Source organism: Heteronotia binoei, unplaced genomic scaffold (assembly GCF_032191835.1).
Source record: "Heteronotia binoei isolate CCM8104 ecotype False Entrance Well unplaced genomic scaffold, APGP_CSIRO_Hbin_v1 ptg000447l, whole genome shotgun sequence".
NCBI classification, from domain to species: Eukaryota; Metazoa; Chordata; class Lepidosauria; order Squamata; family Gekkonidae; genus Heteronotia; species Heteronotia binoei.
The window spans coordinates 44010-68012 of record NW_026800033.1 but is presented as its reverse complement, the minus strand read 5'-3'; the positions used below and the strand labels follow the sequence as shown (position 1 = coordinate 68012).

General features: G+C 50.0%; 1 protein-coding gene across 1 annotated transcript; it reads left to right on the top strand.

Moving 5' to 3' along the window:
* Window positions 1-490: 490 nt before the first annotated feature.
* LOC132590641 (H-2 class II histocompatibility antigen, E-S beta chain-like) lies at window positions 491-23773 on the top strand. Its single transcript, XM_060263608.1, has 6 exons — window positions 491-607; window positions 11226-11504; window positions 15959-16240; window positions 17014-17127; window positions 22219-22242; window positions 22943-23773. Exons 1-6 carry the CDS (start codon window positions 514-516, stop codon window positions 22954-22956), a joined length of 807 nt encoding a protein of 268 aa, XP_060119591.1. The 5' UTR covers window positions 491-513; the 3' UTR covers window positions 22957-23773.
* The last annotated feature ends 230 nt before the right edge of the window (window positions 23774-24003 follow it).

The following is a 24003-nucleotide window of genomic DNA, read 5'->3' as shown; positions in this document are numbered from 1 at the left end:
ACCTCTGATCTGGGTTTCCTGAGCGTGGGAAACCATCAAACCGTAACGTGTCAGAATGCGAGACTGCCTGTTAATTGTTCTATTGCTAATAAACCTGGGTCAAAAAGAAGGCATTCCTTTTATATAGAAAACCATTTAACACCTTGGATTGAACACACCCATCCTGTTACTTTGGAAGCCATTTCTCATTTGTTTGCGGAGTCGTCAGGGGGGCGTCCTCGACTGAGCTGAGCCTCCCCGAGAGCGAGGGGGACCCCCAAACAGGCACCCCCAGAATAGCCGCTCTCCTCTGCACTCTTTGGAAGCTTTGGAGAAAAAAACTATCTTCCCAAACAGGACTAGCTGCGGCTGCTTCTGCCCGGAGACTGATGACGCGGCCCCAGAGGGAATTCTCATTGGTGCTCTTTTGTAGCCCGCCCCAGGACTTCGGGGCAAAAGGTCTCCCCCCCTCCCCTGCTGGGGACAGAACAAATTTGCAACCGAAGCTGCAAGTGGGGTTTCCGTGGGGCAGCCATGGGGCACGGCCTGATCCTGCTGGGGATGCTGTTGGTGGCGCTGGGGCCACCCCTGGGGGTCCTCGGATCAGAGAGGAGACTCCGCACGCCCCGTAAGCAGAACTCTTTTCTGGGGAGGGGAGAATGTGGGGGGCTTGGAGAGACTGCTGGGGCCCCCCCTGGTCCATGGAGGGGGAGGGAAAATGAAGCCCCCCCCCTAAATGGAGCAGGGGGCTTGGAGAGATGAGCCCCTCCCCCTCCCCATGGGAGGGAGGACCCTCTTTCTGGGCCCGGGGAGGGGCTGCAGAGTCCTCCCTCTTGCCCTGGCAGGGACTGGACTCACTTCATCCCCACCCCCACCCCTTTCTCCCCAGAGGGGCCCCCAGCTGGCCTTTCCTTGCTCTCCTCCCTCTGAAACAGACCCTCAGTCCGACACAGGTGAATCCTGTCTGCTCAGAGGGGCAGCGGCTCTCCGGGGTCTCCGGCGGGGGTCTTTCCCGTCACCCCCCTCCGGATCTTTGGAGCTGGAGATAGACTGAACCCAGGACCTTCTGCCTGCCAAGCAGATGATGATGAATGAGTTGGGGGTTTTTAATGCCCTGCTTGTTTCTGCCTTCGCCTTCCCTTCCTATCCGCCCGAGAGGCACCTTCTGAGGGAGGGGGGGGGGCTGAGAGAGTCCTGAGAGAACTGGGACTGGCTCAAGGGCACCTAGCAGGCTGCCTATGGAGGAGGAGGAGGAGGAGATCAAACCGGGTTCTCCAAATCAGAGTGGGCAGCTCTTAACCTTGACGCCCCACGCTGGCTCTCTCCCACTGGCCACAGCCCATCCCCTGGAACTCCCTGCCACTGGAGCCCAGGGGGAAAGAAGCCAGAAGCCGCCAGCCCCGAACAGCCCCTGGCAGGCACTCCGCGGGCAGCCCTGAGGGCTGATAAGGAGAAGGTTATGGACCCCCCGCCCCCCTCTGTTCTAGTCCCTCCTCTGCCCCACCGCCTGGCCTACCTCTCAGGGGTGTCCTTCCGATAAAACAGAAGGAGGAGGGAAGCCGCCTGGGGTCATCCCTGGGGTGGAAAGTGTGGTGCAGGGGTTTGTTGCCCCCTTTTGCAAAACTGAGATAGATCCCCTCCCCCCCAGCTGCCTCTTCAGGATTGTTTTAAATCATCATAATCAGAAGAGAGGGTCCGAGCTCCCCCCCCCCCCCAGTTGTCCAAAGCAGGGGGGTTGAGAGGGGTTCATGACTGCCTAGGAGAAAGAATGGGGGCAGGAGAGGGAAAGGGGGCTCTGAAATTGACCCCCTCAGCATACAGGCACAAAGACACCTATTTCCCTCTCTGCCTTCTCTTGATCCTCTCAGTTAAAAACCATCTTCCCCTTGGAGAAGAGAGCCCCGTGGCGCAGAGTGGTAAAGCTGCAGTACTGCAGTCCTAAGCTCTGCTCACGACCTGAGTTCGATCCCTGGTGGAAGCTGAGTTTTCAGGTAGCCAGCTCCAGGTTGACCCAGCCTTCCATCCTTCCGAGGTTGATAAAATGAGGACTCAGCTTGCTGGGGGGGGGGGGGAGTAGATGACTGGGGAACGCAATGGCAAACCACCCCGTATAAAATCTGCCGTGAAAACGTTGTGAAAGCAACGTCACCCCAGAGTCGGAAACGACTGGTGCTTGCACAGGGGACCTTTCCTTTCCTTTTTCGCCTTGGAAAGCAGTTGCTGGTGCTTTTGCCCGGAGACAGATGACGCTGTCTCAGATTAAATTCTCATTGGTGCTCCTCTGTGCCTCGACCCCGCCCACTCCCCCAGGACTTCAGAGGCAAAAGTCCTCCTGCCCCTCCCCTGAACAGGCAAAGTCCCCCCCCCCCCACTTTCCCCAAGGCTTGAATATCTGTCTTGAGGGGTGGAGAGCAGAACTGTGCCCAGCATTCCAGGTGAGGCCAAATCACAGAATTGGGCATTAGGACACCAGCTGATTTGCTTTCAGTCCCCCTCTGAATAAGGCCCCCAGCATAGCATTCGCCTTCTGTGTTGCCCTCTCACACTGTGTGGAGCTCTCCAGGGAGTTGTTTGCCACGACCCCAAGACCTTGCTGCTGGTCAGAGCCCCACAATTCAGACCCCGTCAATGTAAGTAACGTGGCATTGCGTAGTGCAAGTGTCAAGCGTACCTGGATGCTCAGGCAGAAGATGATTTCAGACAAGGCCTCTTAAGCACACCTGCGCCTCCAGTCACTGACACTGAGAAGCACACAGTCCCCAATTGCTCCTATGTTGACTTGTAAAATTATTGCAGGAAAGAACAGCCCTGTCTGTGTTTGCCCCTTTCAGGGCCAGATCTGGCGAAGGGGGGGGGGCAGAGGGGGTGCTTGCCCTGGGCGCCAATGGAGGGGGGGCCACCAAATGGGTATGGAGTCCATTGTATTCTATGGGACCATAAGTCAGAATGGCCCATAAGGGGGCGTCATTTGTTAATTCCCCCCCCTCAAAAAACTTGGAGATCCAATCCTGGCCCCTTTTTATGCTCTCCTCCCAGACCCCACCCCTCTCTGGGCTAGTTTCCCCCCAAAGCCTTGACAGCCACCCAGTCAGAGGGACAGAGGGGATCGTGGGAAATGTAGGCTTTCCGTAATAACTCCTAGGCAGGCTCCTCTGGCGCCTGTAGGCCTCATTAGGCCCAGGATCAGGACAGTTGGTATCCGTTCAAATGCAGGACATCATTTGTTGCGATCCAAGAGGAGCCAAGAGGAATATGCAGAACCAGGAGGATCCACTGCGAGATCCCACCCCTGCTCTGTGTCCAGGAGGTGATCTGCAAAAAAGGGACAGATCTTATTTATTTATTTATTTATTTTATTCAATTTATATCCCACCCTACCCCACCGAGATCTTGCATTTCCTGGTTTCCCAGCAGTGCAGAAACAGCACAAGAATTCCTGGTTCCTCCTGATTTTGACATGGACTCCTGTTAGATAGATAGATAGATAGATAGATAGATAGATAGATAGATAGATAGATAGATAGATAGATAGATAGATAGATAGATAGATAGATAGATAGATAGATAGATAGATAGATAGATAGATAGATAGATTTATTGTCATTGTTCTCAGCAAAAAGAGAGCAACGAAATGAGGTGCTCTTCCACAAACATACCAGCACATCCAACACACATATTCATAAACCATTTAAATACATCTAAAACCATTTAAACCATTAAAACCATTTAAATACATCTAAAAGCAGATAATCCTTCATAACCCTGCATTTAACCTAACCACAGCACTTGGATAGAAACTGTCCTTAAATCTGTTTGTCCTAGCCTTCAACACGCTATATCGTCTACCTGACGGTAAGATCTCAAATAGCAAATGGCCCAGATGTGAAGGGTCCCCTAGGAACATCTGTATCTTCCTTTTACATCCCATATTATACAGATCCACCAATGAGGGGAGAGAACATCCACAAATCTTTTGTGCTCTTCTCGTCACTCTTTGGAGCACCCTTCTCTCTGCTTCCGTGCAGCTCCCAAACCACGCGCAGAGGCAATAAGATAAAATGCTCTCAATGGAACTACGATAAAAGGCAACCAGCAGACTCTCTGAATTCACTGTGATAGTCCATGAATGTCCCTGGAATCAGGCCTCGGTTTGGGCAGCAGCTCACAGGAGCAGAGCTCTGGAACCTCTAAATTTTATTGTGCTTTTTCTTTCTACCCCCACCAAATCCTTGTTTCTGGGCCCCAAACCCCCTGGGAGAATTTTGCTAAACTCTTAGATGTGACAAGTTTTCTGATATTTCCCCCCACAAAAAATGGGGAAATAACCAAAACAGAAAGCAGAGAGATGGAAATCTTCCTCATGCCACTGTGGCCACATAGGTGGGAGAAAGGAATGTAAAAAGTATGATGGGAGTAAAGTGTTATTATGACAGTTCTATTTTAAGAAGGATTTCAAGGTAGATGCTGAGCTGATGTCCAGCCATGGAGGCAGTGGGGCCCTTGAATGACCAAGGGGAAAAAGGGTTACTGAAGGAGGATAGGGAGATGGCTAAGAAACTGAATGCATTTTTTGTCTCTGTCTTCACCGTGGAAGAGGAGAAGTGTTTGCCCGCTCCAGAACCACTAATTTTGGAAGGGGTGTTTAAAGACCTGAGTCAGATTGAGGTGACAAGAGAGGAGGTCCTACAACTGATTGACAGATTAAAAACAAATAAGTCACCAGGTCCGGATGGCATACATCCAAGGGTTCTGAAAGAATTCAAAGTTGAACTTGTGGATCTTCTGACAAAAATATGTAATCTTTCATTGAAATCTGCGTCTGTTCCTGAGGACTGGAAGGTAGCATAAGAACATAAGAGAAGCCATGTTGGATCAGGCCAACGGCCCATCAAGTCCAACACTCTGTGTCACACAGTGGCAAAAAATGTTATATACACACATACACTGTAGCAAATGTCACCCCCATCTTTAAAAAGGGTTCCAGAGGAGATCCGGGAAACTAAAGTCCAGTCAGTCTGAGTTCAATACCGGGAAAGTTGGTAGAAACCATTATCAAGGACAGAATGAGTAGGCACATTGAGGAACACAAGTTACTGAGGAAGACTCAGCATGGGTTCTGTAAGGGAAGATCTTGCCTCACTAACCTGTTATAGTTCTTTGAGGGGGTGAACAAACATGTGGACAAAGGGGACCCAATAGATGTTGCTTACCTTGACTTCCAGAAAGCTTTTGATAAAGTTCCTCATCAAAGGCTCCTTAGTAAGCTCAAGAATCATGGAGTAAAAGGACAGGTTCTCTTGCGGATCAAAAACTGGCTAATTATTAGGAAGCAGAGAGTATAAATGGGCAGTCTTCGCAGTGGAGGACCTGTCCTTTTCCAATCTGCGGGTAGTTAAAATCACCTATTACAACACAGTTTTTATGTCTAGCCACTATCTTTAAGCCTTCCATCATATTATAGTCGTCCTCTATCTGTTGATTTGGTGGGCGATAACAAACTCCCATAGTTAAATTGCCTTTTGGGCCCTCTATTTCAACCCAAAGAATTTCTAGAAGGGAGTCTAATTCTCTGACCTCAGTCTTACTATGCCCTCTCTGACCTACAGAGCCACCCCACCTCCAACCCTTCCCTCCCTATCCTTCCAGTATAAGTTATATCCAAGAATCACCGTGTCCCACTGATTCTCTTCATTCCACCAAGTTTCTGAAATTCCCACAATGTCTATGTTTTCTCCCAACACTAAACATTCCAACTCACCAGTTTTACTTTGAAGACTTCTAGCATTTGTGTACAAACATCTATAATTTCCCAGGCAAGTTAGGCCCGCAACCTTCCTCCTGCCGCCTCGAGACTCTGGCAGGCAGTCCATTCTGTTTGTCACCATCTCAATGGACAACTCTGATCCGTTACCCGGTAGAAAAGTAACAGCTAACCCTTCATCTCTTTGAGAGGAGTCCTCTCGAACCGGAGACATTTCATCTCCTGTCGGCTTTCCCCCAAGATTTAGTTTAAATACTGCTCTGCCACCTTTTTGATTTTAAGCGCCAGCAGCCTGGTTCCATCCGGGGACAAGTGGAGACCGTCTCTTTTGTACAGCTCCGGCTTGTTCCAGAAAGCATCCCAGTGCCTAAGAAACTTAAATCCTTCCTCCTTACACCATCGTCTCATCCACACACTGAGACTTCTAATTTGTGCCTGTCTCTCCTGCCCTGCACGTAGAACAGGTAGCACTTCTGAGAAGGCTACCTTGGAGGTCCTGGCCTTAAGTCTCCCGCCTAGCAGCCTAAATTTTTCCTCCAGGACCTCACAACTGCATTTCTCCACATCGTTGGTGCCAACATGCACCACGACCACTGGCTCCTCCCCAGCACTGTCTATCAGGCTATCTACAACACGTGTAATGTCCGCTACCTTTGCACCAGGCAGGCAAGTCACCATACGGTCAGTACGCGGTTTTGCCACCCAGCTGTCTACTTGCCTAAGGATCGAATCACCAACTACCAAAACCCCCCCTCTCTCCCTGCCCAGGGATGGTTCCTTGGCGCGAAACGATACCCGCTCACCAACCAAAGAAGAGGTCCCTTCTGAGGGCGCATTCCCCTTATCCTCAGCCCGGTGCCCTGTTCCCTCTCGACCCTCTCGCTCTCTGGCAGGAACGGGGCTGCCATGTTAATAGCAGGGCTCATCTAACACGTCCCGAGAGTCTTCTCTGAGTGCCTAACTGACTGTCTCTGCTTCTCCAGGTCAGTCACCTCAGCCTCAAGGGTACGAACTCGTTCCCTGAGGACCAGGAGCTCCTTGCATCGAGAACACACCCAAGACTTCTGTCCTGTGGGCAGAGAGTCATACATGTGACACTCTGTGCAAAACACTGGAAAGGCCCCACCCCCCTGCTGGCATTCCACCTTCATGATAGCTTTTAAAAAATATATACAGTCCCCTTTTAAACCCTGTTTGTTTATGTGGCTCTCCTTCTGGAGGGTCTGCTTACCTTATTGGGAACACAAGGAATCTGGAATCCTGGTCCTTACACAGCCCCCAGGCTACGAGCCACAGGCCAAGAGCCCTTTAGCTCTCTGGCAAGGTACAGCTTAAGGGGGTGGGGAGCACAGCCACTCCTAATCAATCAGCAACAATCACCTTCAATCACCTTCACCTTCAGCCCTTCACACAAACTCAGAAGTTTTCAGCAACTCCACCAGCTGCTAAGCCACAAACCTCACGCTTGTAGCACTTCTCTGCTCTAGTCCAGAGCTCTTCTTCATTAATGATTTGGAGTTGGGAGTAGGCAGTGAAGTGGCCAGGTCTGCAGATGACACTAAATTGTTCAGGGTGGGGAGAACCAGAGAGGATTGTGAGGAACTCCAAAGGGATCTGTTGAGGCTGGGCGAGTGGGCGTCAACGTGGCAGATGCGGTTCAATGTGACCAAGTGCAAAGTAATGCACATTGGGGCCAAGAATCCCAGCTACGAATACAAGTTGATGGGGTGTGAACTGGCAGAGACTGACCGAGAGAGAGCTCTTGGGGTCGTGGTAGATAACTCACTGAAAATGTCAAGACAGTGTGTGGTTGCAATAAAAAAGGCCAACACCATGCTGGGAATTATTAGGAAGGGAGTTGAAAACACAACAGCCAGTATCATTATGCCCCTGTATAAATTGATGGTGCGATCTCATTTGGAATACTGTGTACAATTTTGGTCACTACACCTCAAAAAGGATATTATATCACTGGAAAAAGTGCAGAAAAGGACAACTGGAATGATTAAAGGTTTGGAACACTTTCCCTATGAAGAAAGGTTTAAAACGCTTGGTGCTCTTTAGCTTGGAGAAACATTGACTGCGGGGTGACATGATAGAAGTTTACATGCATGGGATGGAGAAATTAGAGGAAGAAGTACTTTTCTCCCTTTCCCACAATACAAGAACTCGTGGGCATTCAATGAAATTGCTGAGCAGTTGTGTTAGACTGGATAAAAGGAAGTACTTCTTCACCCAAAGGGTGATTAACAGGTGGAATTCACTGCCACAGGACGCGGTGGTGGCTACAAGCATAGCCATCTTCAAGAGGGGATTGGATAAAAATATGGTGCAGAGGTCCCTCAGTGGCTATTAGACACAGCATATTGTTGGAACTGTCTTGGGCAGTGATGCTCTGTATTCTTGGTGTTTGGGGGGGGGGGGACAAAGTGAACATAAGAACATAAGAGAAGCCATGTTGGATCAGGCCAACGACCCATCAAGTCCAACACTCTGTGTCACACAGTGGCAAAAAAATTTATATACACACATACACTGCGGCTAATAGCCACTGATGGACCTGTGCTCCATATTTTTATCTAAACCCTTCTTGAAGGTGGCTATACTTGTGGCCGCCACCACCTCCTGTGGCAGTGAATTCCACATGTTAATCACCCTTTGGGTGAAGAAGTACTTCCTTTTATCCGTTTTAACCTGTCTGCTCTGCAATTTCATCGAATGCCCACGAGTTCTTTTATTGTGAGAAAGGGAGAAAAGTACCTCTTTCTCTACTTTCTCCATCCCATGCATTATCTTGTAAACCTCTATCATGTCACCCCGCAGTCGACGTTTCTCCAAGCTAAAGAGTCCCAAGCGTTTCAACCTTTCCTCATAGGGAAAGTGCTCCAGCCCTTTGATCATTCTAGTTGCCCTTTTCTGGACTTTCTCCAATGCTATAATATCCTTTTTGAGGTGCGGCGACCAGAACTGCACACAGTACTCCAAATGAGACCGCACCATCGATTTATACAGGGGCATTATGATACTGGCTGATTTGTTTTCAATTCCCTTCCTAATAATTCCCAGCATGGCGTTGGATGCCCAGCATGGGCAGTGATGCTCTGTATTCTTGGTGCTTGGGGGGGGTGGGGGACAAAGTGAACATAAGAACATAAGAGAAGCCATGTTGGATCAGGCCAATGGCCCATCCAGTCAACACTCTGTGTCACACAGTAGCCAAAATTTATATATACATGTGATGGAACCGTCCAGATTCTGCCTTCAGACCCGGTCCCGTCAACTCCCTATTGAGTTGCCAACTCCTGGAGGGAGCTATTTCTCCTCCGGCCACTTGGGCTCGCTGCCACCACCTGCTCAGTCTAGGGGTTCAGATTGAGAGGAACAGGACTCCCAATCCCTCTCTCCAGCTATGAGGCCAGGCCTCAAGGTCCTCTGCCACCCTGTACTTGGGTATGACAGAGACCACAGCACTTCTTTGGGGAACCCCTGGAGGATTGGCACCTTATCCACCTGCATGCCTTCCCCCTCCCCCGGGGCCCCCTTCATAAAGCAGCGTGGTCTAAGCGGTCGGGATCTATGTGGTACAGAGTTTGACTGCCAGCATTCAAAACAGTAAAAATGTTTAATAAGAAGATAAATAAAAACAAAAACAAAAACAGTTACATGTAAAAGTTTAGCACAGCACCTGGTCAGCAACAAGAAGGGCAAATAGAAGATGGATTTAAACGCATCCTCTCGTCCCTGGTGTAAACTTGGTCTACCTTGTGAATTACTTACTAGGTCTGACTGCCTGGGGTCCTCCTCCTCTTGAGTAGGCCTCTCCCACAGTCAGGAGCCCACAGACTCACAACCTCTCTCTTGGAGGGCCAGCTGCAAACTGGCCTTTCCCCGCCTAATTCAAATAGAAAAAAAACAAAAGGACTTCCTTTCCCCCTAGGCTTTCCCCCTAGAGTTGCTGGTTTAACTCCAGAAGGGAGGAGGGATTGAGGGGGGAGGCTAAAGAACTTCCTGCCCCTCTAGGAGGCTTTCCCCCTAGAGTTGATGGTTTAACTCTGGAAGGGCCGGACCTGCCTGTCCCACATTGGTCTTGTCAGCCACCAGCGAGCCTGCAGCAAACGTGGACTATTGCACCCTTCTTAAATCTTCGTTCGCGAAGCCAAGCCGAGAGAGAGGGAGGGGGGGAGTGAAGGAAAGACTAGGCTGCACAGCCTGCTAGTAGTTTCATGTTCCCCTCCAACCAAGCACCAACATTAACCAAGATGGCGTTTCTCCACAATACATATATATACACACTGTGGCTACTAGCCACTGATGGACCTCTGCTCCATATTTTTATCTAAACCCCTCTTGAAGGTGGCTATGCTTGTGGCCGCCACCACCTCCTGTGGCAGTGAATTCCACATGTTAATCACCCTTTGGGTGAAGAAGGACTTCCTTTTATCTGTTCTAATCTGACTTCGCAGCAATTTCATTGAATGCCCACGAGTTCTTGTATTGTGAGAAAGGGAGAAAAGGACTTCTTTCTCTACTTTCTCCATCCCAGGCATAATCTTGTAAAGCTCTATCGTGTCATCCCGCAGTTGACGTTTCTCCAAGCTAAAGAGCCCCAAGCGTTTTAACCTTTCTTCATAGGGAAAGTGGAAAGGCTTCTAGGCCCACTTGTGAAACTCCTTTTTTCTGGCCACTGTGTAACACAGAGTGTTGGACTGGAGGGGCCACTGGCCTGATCCAATATGGCTTCTCTTAGGTTCTTAAGTAATGTAGTACACTTTCTGGTGATGTGAGGGGTGTGTGGCAGATGCAAAGGAGTTGGCAAATGAGTGGTGGTAATGAGCTTTGGCACCTCTCTTTGTACTGAGTGACCCCTGCATGGAAGGAAGTAGAAAAAGCAGAGAGCTGGTTCTTTTGGGGACCGCCCTGGCACCAAGACTGCATTGGAGAACATTGTCTCGGAGTCTTTGGACTGAGGCCTGGAGGCCTCCAGAAGGGACTATAATCCCCCTCACCCCCTCCTGTCCAGGTCCACGGACTGCCCCCCCCCCCCCCGCCCTCAAACCCCATGAGAGTCTCTGTTCTGTGGCCCCCCGGTGGTTCGGTCTGCGGCCAGGGGTGTGCAAAGAGAGGCGATGGCGAGCGTGGGGTGGGTGGGTGGGTGGGGGCAGTGCTCCCCGGGGGTGGGGTGGGGGGCTGCCTGGCTGTGCTTTGTGGGGCAGGCGGGGGGGGGCGGGGGCGCCAGAAGGGAGCTGATGGGGGAACTGCCCCCCTCCCGTTGCAAAACCCCCTGCGAATCCGCGCTGCGGGGAAAGGGCTGCTGTTCGTTTCTTCCACTGGAGGCTCGCCTGCCCTTGGGGCTGCTGCAGAGCCCCCGCCCAGGAGCTTCGGGGGGGGGAGGGGGTCTCCGGAGCAGCCGGCGGGGGGGGGGCAGGAGGGGGGTGGGGGAGCCGCTGCTAACCGGGCCCTGCTCCCCCCCCGTCTGTCTCCGCAGCCCCCCATTTCCTGACCCAGAGCAAGGGCGAGTGCCGCTTCGCCAACGGGACCTCAGGGGAGATCCGGCTCCTGGAGAGGTACTTCTACGGGCGGCAGGAGACCTTGCGCTTCGACAGCCGCCGCGGCTGGTACGAGGCCGTCACCGAGCTGGGCGAGCCCGACGCCCCCTACTGGAACAGCCAGAAGGACCTGATGGACTACGAGCGGGCCCAGGTGGACGCCTTCTGCCGCCAGAACTACGCGGCGATGGAGGCGGGGCAGATGGTGGGCAGGACAGGTGAGCTGCGGGGGGGGGGGGGGAGGGAAGGAGGAGGAAGGGGGCGGGGCGCCCTGTCCCCCTTCCTCTGCCCCCCTTGAGGGCTCCCCCCAGAGGGAGTCTGGGGTGGGGGGGAGAGAAGGAGGAGGAGGCAGGAAGCCCCCCCTTGGGGCAGGAGGAACTGGAGGGGGGCACTCTCAGGCAGAGCCCCCTCTTGCCAGCCAAGGCCGGGAGGTGGGCGGGGAAAGATTCGTGGGGGAGTGGAGAAGAGGCTCCCCCCTGTGTCCCCCCCCCACTCCTCCAACCCTCCAGCTGGCAGCCCCAGACCCCTGCAGGAGCCTCCGGACTGATCCTGGACACCCCCCCCATCTCAGACATCTGGGTCTCAGGGGGGCAGGAGAGAGTCCCCCAGGCTGGGGGTCCCAAGGCCCCAGAGACCCAAGGGGTTGTGTCCCTCCTTGCGGGTCTCCTCCATCCCCATCTCTGTCACTCTCCGGTGGGGGTTTAGAAATTAAATTCTTTCAAATTGATCTCTTTAAAAAAAAACTCTCTCTGGGGGCTTTTCAGGCTGAGCTTTAAATGGAATCCAGGTAGACCCAACGGAGCAGAAGTGGGGGCTGAAGGAGATGGAGGCCTCATTTGGTGCTCTGCTTCCTCCGCCCCCTTCAGCCAAACGAAGAAGCAGCCTGAGCTTTGCACTGCCTGTCTCTGGCACGGTAACTGAGCAGGCCAACGAAGCAGGGCCAGCTTGGAAGGACTCTGAATACATTCCGGGTCTTTCTGCCGGAGCTCCTGAGGGTCTTGCCCGGGAGGAGAGCAGAAGGAAGCAGCCACATGGCCACAGAACAAGCCCCCCAATAGCAGGAGGAGACTTTGACCTCCCTGTTTAATAAAATGGAGCAGAAGCTGATGGGCAACATGTCAGCTCTCATTGGCCACTTTCAGAGCAACTGACTGGATTAAAAACATCCATACAAACCGTTACACAAAAAGCAGACTCAGCATATGAAAGAAGCACAAACTCACAAAATGGCTACCAGGCTCTTAAGTCAGGAAATAAACTCTTACAGTCCAGAGTCTTAGCCTTGGAAGCCTCTTCACAAAAAACTCACCTTAAATTCCAATGACTCTTTGGCCCCAATCTCAGAACTCTCTACATTTCTTTGTTTAAAACAATTTATTATAATGTAAACTATTGTAATATCATATTATCATTTGCTATTACAAATTAATACACATACATTTTCTCCACCCCTCCCCGCTTTTTGTGACTCCCGTCAGTGCCAACCCCCTTTAAAAACATTCCCTATTACTATTTTATTTAACTTGTTAAAAGATAATAAACTCTGTCGATTAAAGAATCTTTCTTCATGAAGAAAAAACATTAAAAAGAAAAAAAACATATTTGTAATCCAGCTTCATAGTAGTCCTTTTTAGTCATTCACAAAGAAATGAAAAAGATATAATCCAATAATCTCATTTTTTACTATAATCCATATAAAGTTTCTTTAGAGATAAACCATGGTCAAAGATCAGCAAATGTCCTTTAATGTTCCATTGTTTTTCAATATACTTTTGAAACTTTCCCCACTCGCTTTTAAACTTCTCTCAATCTTGTTCTTTTAAGATTCTTGTAAATTTGTCCATTTCACTCCAATGCATACCTTTCATAGTCCATTCCCACATTTCTGATCATTTCTCTTGTTTTCACCCTTGCGCATATAATATCCATGCAGCTGAAAGCATATACCCAATTATCATTTTATCTTGTTTTTGAAATGTCTCCATTTGTAATCCCCCCCCCCCAAATGTCTGGCACCTTCTTAATATTATATCCCAAAACTTTGGAAATCGCTTGCTGAATCATTCGCCAAAATTGTTTCGCCTTTTTACAAGTTCACCACATACAGTAGAAAGATCCTTCTTCTTTTTTACATTTCCAGCATCTATCCGACACCTGATTGTTCATTTTAGCCAATTTCTTAGGTGTCATGTACCACCTATATAACATTTTAAAGCAATTTTCTTTAATGTTATAACATGTAGATATTTTCATAGAGTTCTTCCATAAGTGTTCTCATGACTCCATCTGTATTTCTTTATTTATATTTATCGCCCATCTTATCATTGGTGATTTAACTGCTTCATCTTCCGTAGACCATTTCAATAATAGTTTATATGTCTTTGAAATCAATTTTTCATTTTGCCCAAACAGCACTCTCTCCAGTTCTGTTTGTTCTTGTTTTATTCCATAGTTCTTAATGTCCTGTTCAAGCAAACTCTTTATCTGTTGCAATTGAAACGCATTATATTTATATTGTATTTCTTCTGCCGATTTTAATTCTACCTTTCCTCCTTGAATTTTTAAAAGTTGTTTATATGATAGCCACTTCTCTTCTTTGATATCTGAATATAGTTTTATTACTTCTGTTGGCACAATCCAAAGCGGTTTCCTCTCGTCCCTATATCTTTTATATTTCAACCAAGTATTTAACAGATTACTTCTGATATAGTGATGTAAGAAGAAGCCGTCCATCTTATTTTTCCCATAGTACATGTAAGCATGCCATCCAGAAACATTTCCATGACCTTCTAATGCTAGTAACTTTCTGTTTAATAATGCCATCCATTCCTTAATCCACACCAGGCATTCTCCATCATGATACAGTTTTAAATTAGGCAGTTGAAATCCGCCCCTTCCTTTCGCATCTGTCAGAATTTTCATTTCAATTCTTGATTTTTTCCCGGCCCATACAAATTCTGAAAGTTTCCTTTGCCATTTATTAAATTGTTTATTGTCTTTCACTATTGGAATTGTTTGAAACAGGAACGTAATTCTCGGTAAGACATTCATCTTAATTGCAGAAATTCTTCCCAACATAGACAGATTCAGTTCGTTCCATTTTATCATATCTCCATTGAACTTATGCCAGAGTTTCTCATAATTATTTTTATATACATCAGTATTTTTCATTGTTATTTCCACCCCTAAGTATTTTACTTTGGAGGTAACTTCACACTCTGTTAACCTCTGTAGATCTTCCTATGACATATTTTTCCACATAAATTTCGATTTTTCTTTGTTTATATAAAAACCTGCCAATTCTCCATATTGTTGTATTTACGAAGCAACAGTGGTGTTACAGGAGTGGGATTTTCATTTATAAACATCACATCATCTGCAAATGCTCTCTACTTATAAGAAAAACCTTTCACTTTCAGTCCCTCTATCTCTTTGTCTTCTTGGAGTTGCATTAACAAAACAGAATTCTCTGCATTTCTAACATGGTGGCTCACTCAGGAGTTGGAGAAATCTTGGAGAAAAGTCAACTGCGGGGTGACATGATAGAGGTTTACAAGATTATGCATGGGATGGAGAAAGCAGAGAAAGATGTACTTTCCTCCCTTTCTCACAATACAAGAACTCGTGGGCATTCAATGAAATTCCTGAGCAGTCAGGTTAAAACGGATAAAAGGAAGTCCTTCTTCATCCAAAGGGCGATTAACATGTGAAATTCACTGCCACAGGAGGTGGCAGCAGCTACAAGCATAGCCAACTTTAAGAGGGGATTGGATAAAAATATGGAGCAGAGGTCCATCAGTGGCTATTACACACACTGTGTGTATGTATATATGTGTGTGTACACACACACATATTGGACACTGTGTGATACAGAGTGTTGGACTGGATGGGCCAGTGGCCTGATCCAACATGGCTTCTCTTATCTTAAAATTGGAGGTGGGGGCGTCTCCTTTAATAACAGCTACCTACAGACTGGGCTCTGCCCACAATAATAAAAGATCGGGTCCAAGGGACGTTCTGGCTGTGATACCCGACTCTCCCACGAGAAAACCAATCCCTGGTGCTGCCAGATCCCAGGTTCTTTGTCATTTAAAGGCTCTGCTATAGCTGTCTGTTGATTTTTGATTTTTCCTCTAATTGATTGGTGGGGGGAATAATAAATAAGAAGACCTCCTTCTTGGGAGCTTCCCAGAGGCCAGAGGGGACCTTCCAGCAGGAGCCAAAGGAGGATTTAGGGATCCCCTTGAGAGTTTTCCAAGGTATTTCCAGAGATCTCTTCAGCAGGAGCAGAGAGTCCAAGGTCTCCGCTGTCGAAAAGCATTTCCGGAGAGTTCAGGCTGACCCAGCAGGTGCTTCTGTGGGAGTCTTCAGGTGGATTCTTATCCCAGGCTGGGTGGGGGTCTGATCCTGCAAACCAACTCCTAGTGTTTTGGGAAGCAAGAAGGAACTGTAGGAAGCTGAGAGAGGTGCACTTGTGTGGCTCTTTGTGCAGGGACCAGAAGATGAGTTAGTGGATCCTTGACTATTGTGGTGGTGGGAGAGGTCAAGAGATTGTGTCTTTAGAAATACATCAGCTGCAGACGTAAGAAAGTCCTCCTCTTCTCCATCTGTTGGTGTTCTTCTGGTTCTCCTCCGTCTCTGAAATTGTCCCCTCTTTCCCCCTCCCTTCCAGTTGAGCCCCTGGTGAAGATCTCCCCCACCAAGGGAGACCCCCTGGCCCACCACACCCTCCTGATCTGCACCGCGGCAGGATACTATCCCACTGGGATTGACATCAAGTGGCTGAAGAACGGGCAGGAGCAGACACAGGGGGTGGGATACGATGATGAGATCCAGAACGCAGACTGGACCTACCAGTACCAGGTGATGCTGGAGACGGTGCCTCAGCGGGGAGACGTCTACACCTGCCAGGTGGAGCACAAAGGTCTGAAGGAACCCCTCACCGTGCAGTGGGGTAAGAGAATCAAGGGCTCCCCTCTTCTCCCCTCTCCTTGAAGGGAGTTCCAAGGACTTGTGTCAAGCAACTCCCCCACTTCTCAAGGACTCCCCTCTTCCACAGCAGCTCAACAGAAAATAGCATTGGGAAAAGTGCAGAATAGGCAAGCAAAATGAGTAAACACCTTCCCCATGAGGAAAGGTTAAAGAGGTCAGGCTCTTTAGCTTGCAGAAAGTCGACTGAGGAGTGACATGATAAAGGTTGAGAATATTATTAACGAGACAGAGAAGGTAGAAAAAGATCCTTCCCCCCTTTCTCACAGTACAAGAACTAGTGGGGTCCCAATGAAATTAAGAGATTTGGAACAGATCAAAAGGAAGTACTTCTTCAACCAAAGAGTCATTAACCCACGGAATTCAGTGTTGCAGGAAGTGGTGGGTGGCTACAAGCACAGACAGCTTCAAGAGGGGATTGGATAAACATATGGAGCAGAGGTCCACCAGTGGCTATTAGGGGGAAGCACAGGGACCCCCATTGCGTGGGTGCCCACCAGTAACCCTCCTATTGGCTGCTGAATGTTTTCAGAAAGTGGGGTGGGGATGAAGCTTCAAGGGAATGTGGTTTCCATAGCAGCTCCCTCCCCTCCAGGCTGGGTTTGATTCCTTCTCACTCTTTCCCCTGTGTGTGTTTTAAAAAGGGGCCTGATTCTCCCTGTGAAATCTGTGGGCTGAAAGGCCGAATCTGGCCCTGATCCGCCTTCTCACAGGGGGTCCCTCCTTCTCTTCCCACAGAGCCACAGACGTCGGACTCTGCCAAGAGCAAGCTGTGGACGGGGGCCGTGGGGGCCGTTCTGGGGCTGGTCTTTGTGGCCGTGGGGCTTTATCTGTACCTGAAGAGCACGAAAGGTGAGGGGCTGGAGGGGAGGGTGGGGGGGTGGGCCACTATCTCCCCCTTCTGCTCTGGGATCTGCCCATCTTTGGCCTGAGTTGAGAGGGAGAAATGAGGGGACCCAAAGGAAAAGCTTTAGCAAAAGAGCAGTTAGACTGTGGAATTCTCTGCCACTGGACATAGCGATGTCTTGTGAGCACAGATGGCTTTTGAATAGAGGGTGAGACCACCAGCCACAGTGGCTCAAAAGAACCTCCATCTCCAGAGGCAGCAGACTTCTGATGTCCAATGCCAGCAGTCAGGGTCTCTCTCCCCAGTCTGGTGGTCCTCTGAAGCCCCAGGTTGGCCCCTGTGTGAGGCAGGAGGCTGGACTAGAGGGACCCTCCCTGGTCTGATCCAACAGGGCTCTTCTGATGTTCATAGGAAGGCCTCGGCCTCTCTGCCCTCTTTCTTTCTTTCTTTCTTTCTTTCTTTCTTTCTTTCTTTCTTTCTTTCTTTCTTTCTTTCTTTCTTTCTTTCTTTCTTTCTTTCTTTCTTTCTTTCTTTCTTTCTTTCTTTCTTTCTTTCTTTCTTTCTTTCTTTCTTTCTCTCTCTTTCTTTCTCTCTTTCTCTCTCTCTTTCTTTCTCTCTTTCTTTCTTTCTCTCTTTCTCTCTCTCTTTCTTTCTCTCTTTCTCTCTCTCTCTTTCTCTCCTTCCTTCCTTTCTTCCTTCCTTTCGTTCTTTCGTTCTCTCCTTCTCTCTCTTTCTCCTTCCTTCCTTCCTGTTAAGCCAAATGCCCTCAAAACGAGGTTGGGGAATTAGTTCGAGGGGCAACTGGCTCAATAGGAATCTTTTTACCAAATGTATACAAGGCTCAACCATCCAACAACAACAACAACAACAACAACAACAACAACAAATTTTTATTTGTATCCCGCCCTCCCCGCCGGAGCAGGCTCTGGGCGGCTAACAACATAGTTCAGGGTTGATTATACAAATGGATAAAATTACATTAAACATTATAAACGTTTAATTAAAATCTAGTTAAGTTTTAAAATTAAATTAATTAAATTAGTAAAGGTGCTATTGCTATGTTTACTTTTTCTGATGGCGGTTTCCTTCGCAATTTCCATTTTCATCAGCGAAAGCCAGTCTGAAGAGGAAGGTCTTGCAGGCCCTCGGAACTGTTCTAGGTCCCACAGGGCCCGCATTTCCTCTGGAAGTTGGTTCCATAGGCTCGGGGCTATAGAGGAGAAGGCCCGGTTATGGGTGCTTTGCAACTTCACCTCTCTCGGTCCGGAGATAGTCAGCAAGTTTTTCCCGGCTGACCTCAGTGCTCTTTGGGGTTCATATGGGGAGAGACGGTCCCTAAGGTAGACAGGTCCTCGACCATATAGGGCTTTAAAGGTAATGACCAGCACTTTGTAACGAACCCGGTATGTAACTGGCAGCCAGTGCAGTTCACGCAGCCCAGGCTGTATGTGCTCCCATTTAGGGAGTCCCAGCAACAGTCTAGCCGCTGCGTTCTGCACCAGCTGCAGCTTCCGGGTTCGGTACAGAGGCAGCCCCATGTAGAGGGCATTACAGTAATCCAGTCTCGAGGTGACCGTTGCATGAAGCACCATTGCCAGATATTGGCGCTCTAGGAAGGGAGCCAACTGCTTTGCCCGCCTTAGATGGAAAAAGGCTGACTTGGCAGTGGCTGCAGTCTGGGCCTCTATTGTTAATGCAGGCTCCAGTAAAACTCCCAGGCTCTTAACCCGATGCGCCGCTTTCAGCGGCGCCCCGTCGAAGACCGGGAGTGGTATTTCCCCTCCTCGAGCACCCCGACCCAGACAAAGGACTTCTGTCTTCGCTGGATTCAGTTTCAGCCCGCTCTTCCTCAACCAGGTTGCCAAATCCTGCAAGGCCCGGTCTAAATTCTTTGGGACGCAGTCAGGCCGGCCGTCCATTAGCAGATAGAGTTGGGTGTCATCTGCATATTGATGGCACCCAAGTCCATGTCTCCTGGCAATCTGGGCAAGGGGGCGCATATAGATATTAAATAGCATTGGTGAGAGAACTGCCCCCTGAGGCACTCCACAGTTCAGTGTGCGCCTCTGGGACCGCTCGCCCCCAATTGCCACCCTTTGTCCCCGATCCTCGAGGAAGGAGGCAAGCCATTGTAAGGCAGACCCCCTTACCCCTACATCGGCGAGGCGGCGGGTCAGTAGCCGATGGTCAACCGTGTCGAACGCAGCCGACAGGTCCAACAGCATCAGCACCGCCACACTGCCCCGATCCAGGTGCCGTTGGAGATCATCTACCAGGGCGACCAGTACTGTCTCCGTCCCGTAACCTGGGCGAAAGCCGGACTGGCAAGGGTCTAGGATGGAAGCGTCATCCAGGAAGCTCTGCAACTGTGACGCCACTGCCCTCTCTATAATTTTACCTAAAAACGGTAAATTAGAGACCGGTCGGTAGTTTGCCAATTCGGCCGGATCCGCTGTACTTTTTTTCAAGAGGGGACGGACCAAAGCCTCTTTTAGAGATGATGGAAAGCGCCCCTCCGAGAGGGTTACTTGGTCTTTCACCAGTCCCGGATTAGCGGGCGGGAGGGTTACTCCTTCCGGGCTCTCCCGGCCCCAAAGATCGACGGTATTGAGTGTGTTGGCCTTGCGTGGGATGTCGGGGAGAGGTTGGCGATCTGGCTGGTGAACCGTCCGCCTAACGCACCGGCCAGCGCCTTACTATCCCTGATGGAGGCGGTGTCCGGCTGGGCGTTGGAGTACCCAGGGCTTCTGATCCTGGGCGACTTCAATGTCCATGCCGATGACGCGGCCTCCACTCAGGCGATGGACCTAGTGTCTTCCATGGCGACACTGGGACTCTCCCAATTTGTCACGACTCCCACGCACCAGGCTGGGCACACATTAGATCTGATCTTTGCGACCGGGATTCAAGTGAACGAAATCGCAACGGAGACGATACCATGGTCGGATCACTTAGCCCTCAAGGCTCGTATGGAGACGCTACCACAACCCTGTAAGGGCGGAGAGCCTATTTTGGCTCGCCCGCGGAGCCTGATGGACCCGGAACGGTTCCAAATGGCTTTTCGGGATCCTTGGCCCCCTGGCGATTCCCTTGATGCCCTGGTTGATGCCTGGCAAGATCGGCTATCTGGGGCAATCAATGAGATCGCACCTTGACGTCCTCTGCGCCCTCGTTCAAGGCTGGCTCCTTGGTATACCTTGGAGCTACGCCGGTTGAAACAAGGACTCCGACGACTAGAGAGGCAGTGGCGGCGCACTCGTGACAAAGCGGCGAGAACATCCTATAGAACGTTTATGAGGTCTTATGAGGTGGCAGTCAAGGCCGCGAAGAAGAAGTACTTCGCGGCCAAGATTGCGTCTGCAAATTCGCGCCCAGCACAATTGTTTAAAACAATTGGACATCTAACTACACTGCCCCAAGGCAGACCAAACGATAGAGAATTGGAAATAGGCTGTGAGGCTTTCGCGAAATTTTTTGCAGACAAACTCACGTCGCTCCGCCAGGACCTGCCCATCACCTTGGATACAGTATGCGAGCCCGAGGCCCCGTGCCTGTCTTCCGATTTAATCCTGGATCACTTCAACCCGCTCAGCCTGGAGGAAGTTGACGGAATCCTCTCCTCTGTGTGCCCTACAACCTGTGATTTGGACCCATGCCCCTCCTGGCTAATTAAACCTTGCCTGAGGGAGCTTGAATGTCCTTTACGGGACATCATAAATAGATCCCTCTCGGAGGGGCGCTTTCCATCATCTCTGAAAGAGGCTTTGGTCCGTCCCCTCTTGAAAAAAAGTACAGCGGATCCGGCCGAATCCAGATGGTGATGCTCAATAAAAAGGACTCTAATTTAGTGAAACCAATTGTAATTTATTTAGAAATACAGTCTTTCACACAAGATATAAATACAATACAATCACACATTCACACAGTCCTAAGAAACACAGATAGATGGATAGGGGAACATATAAGGGTAGACACACAGGGTAATATTTACCATCGTAGTCTTCCAGGAAGGCTTCAATGGTGACATAAGAGGACAGGGGAAATGGACCCAAAACTGTGGCCAGAATTGGGGATGGATCTAGACAGCGGAACTGGGATACTGTTAGATGCACACATGAGTGGAGTTGGGTCAGAGGTTATAAGGACTCTCCTGAGCCCTCAGGGGATGGGTGGTCTTGGGGAGGAGCAGGGGGAGGCTCTGTGATGACCATGAAGGCTGGACATCAGCAGAGCCAATGGCGTGTCCCTTGGTGGCACCTAATTGGGTGCCTGCTTTGACCAATGAACTTCCTTAGTCCTGTCAGCCTGGAAATTTCCAGGTTGTGACATGGCCTGGGGTGGCTCCAAGGTGTTAGACTGGGGTAAGAATGGGAATGGCTGGGTATTTAAGATTAAATGGGATTATCTGGGAAGGTGACAATATGGAATCAAATATTGACCTAGGTATCCCCGGTGTAGACAAAAGGCTTGATGAAGACAGGAGATGTTCTTCCTCTTATCCCATCGTCTTCTGGGCAGGAACCATTGTTTAGGGTTTTGCCAGACACTCAGGACTAACAGTTGAGCTATTAATCCATTCATGGGGTAGATGGATTGCTTGCGGGCTGAGGGTGACCCAAGGTGTGTATGCGAGCTTCCCACTAAGAAGGAATGGAGTCCAGCCTGGCAGGGTATGCTTGGATAAGCTTATGCAAAAGCTGAGGCAGATGCTGGAGATGGGATCAGGAAAGCAAGATGGATTCTGGTGGTGTTAGCCCTTGGTACATGGGAACAGGCTGGAAACTGTTTGCTTGTACAGTTCATGGTGGCATGGCTTCCTTTACTGCAGTGGCCAAGACTGGACACACAAGGAGCAGAATGCTCCTGTGGAGTGGGCTCCCTGGCTGGAGATTTGTAGAAGGCACAGTCAGGCCTGCTTCTTTGCCTGGCTCGGGAGGGGAGGCAAACAGCCGGCATCTGGAGGGCAGCAGATTTGAGTGACGTGGTCTTGATCTTGAATGCATCATGTTTTAATTCTTGCTCTGAGCCATTTTGGCCCCACAGGAAAGGTGGGGTATAAATATGACAAATAAATAAAGCAAATCTTTCTCTTGCAGCGACTCCCCTGCCGCCCCCCACAGGTAAGAGCCTCCCTGCTCCTTTTCAGCCCCTCCCTTTAGCCCCCTCGGAGACTGTGGGCAGAGGGCAAAAGCCAGAAAAACCCCATGCAGTAGGAAGAGTAGCAGACCAACACCAGATTACAGAAGCCAGCAAGGCACACAAACCTCCACCCCCCCTTGCTGGTTTTTGTGCCTGTGGATTTCTTCTCCCTTCCCCTGAACAGCTGTCCAAAGTAGCCCAGTAAAGATGGAAAGAGTCGGACAATGTCAGTGGTCATGACAGGAGTGGAGAGTCCAGAACCCCTTCCTCCAAGTGGAATTTGCTCCGTGTCCGTGATTTGTGGAGACCCGGAAGGGTGGGACTGCTGTGATCCAGGGGGGGCCAAAATGTGGCTCTTTCACAAATATTGTGTGGCTCCCAAAGCCCCCACCCCCCTATTGGGCAGCGTGCAGAAGAAATGTTTCTCTTTCAATCACTTTCCTAAGCCAAGCCAGCCAGTGCCTTTCAGAATGCATTTGAAGTTAAAGTTGCTTTCTTTGCACCTCAACCTCTGCTGTGTCTTCTATGTGGCTCTTATGTGAAGCAGATTTGGCCCCCCCTGCTGTGGTGTCTGTATTGTGGGCGGGGTTTGTGGGGCTCAGGTGAGGTCAGAAGATCCTGCCCCCCTCTCTGGGGATTGACTTTTGGCTTCTGATGGTTCTCCTCCCTGTTTCCTGGCAGGACTCCTCGGTTAACCCTTCCTGCCCCAGGATCCTGCTGGCTGGAAAAACCTTTCCTACAACCAAGGCCCTCTTTCCTTTCCGCGGAGGAAGCAAAATGCATGGAGAAAAGGACTTCTCCCACCCAGCACTGTTCCCCCGAGCTGGCTTGTTCTGTGTTTCTCTGTTACTACGTGTGGGCGGGGAGTCCTCCTGCTAGGGGTGTGTATGAGACTGTCCCCTCCTTCCTCCCCAGACAGGGGTGCCAACTCCACCCTCGGATATTCCTGGGTCTTTGGGGGTGGATCCTGGGGTGAGTGGAGTTTGGGGAGGTGGGCAGAGCCACTTCAGCAGGACTGAATGACATCAAGGTGACCCTCTAGAGCCGCCATTTCCTGCAGGGGGGGGCTGGTTTCTGTACTGTGGATATCAGTGGTCATTCCAGGGGATCTCCAGGCACCACCTGGAGGTTGGCAACCCTCTGCAAACAGCTGCAGAAATGGGGTGGCCTTCTTCCCACCAGCTGGAAGGCAGGGCTGTGGGGCTGCTGTGGGGCCTTCTCTTTGGGCAAAGGGCGGGTTTCTCAACCACCTCAACTGAAGCAGGGTCTGCTTAGGTGGCTCAATTCCTCTTTTCCTTTCTTTGGGCCAGGCTGCGGCTCAGATTCCTGCCCTCCTCTCTCTGGAGTCACTAAGGGCTCCAAATCCAATCAGGTCCTTCCTAAAGAGGGGCTGAGAGCGGGTGTGCAAAATGGATCAGTGCTTTGTCAATCTGTAGTTTCCAGATTTCCTCTTGCTCCTTAACCTGGGCTCCCTTTTATTGGAAGAACCGTCTAATAAACATTAGAACAAACTCTTTCCTGGAGCTCCGTCTGTGACTCTCTGAGCCTCCTCAGAGTGGCCTTTTGCAGGGTGGCCCCTTCAGAAGGCTTCGCTCAGACGATGGAAGCTGTTGTGAGGGGGGGGGATCGGAGAGGTGATCCTGCAGTCATGGGGGGAGGAGTGGGGGGTTCATTCCAGGCTTGTTAGCTGATAAAGAGTAGCTCGAACTAAGCCCAACAACTTGTTGTGAACCAAAGTTGTG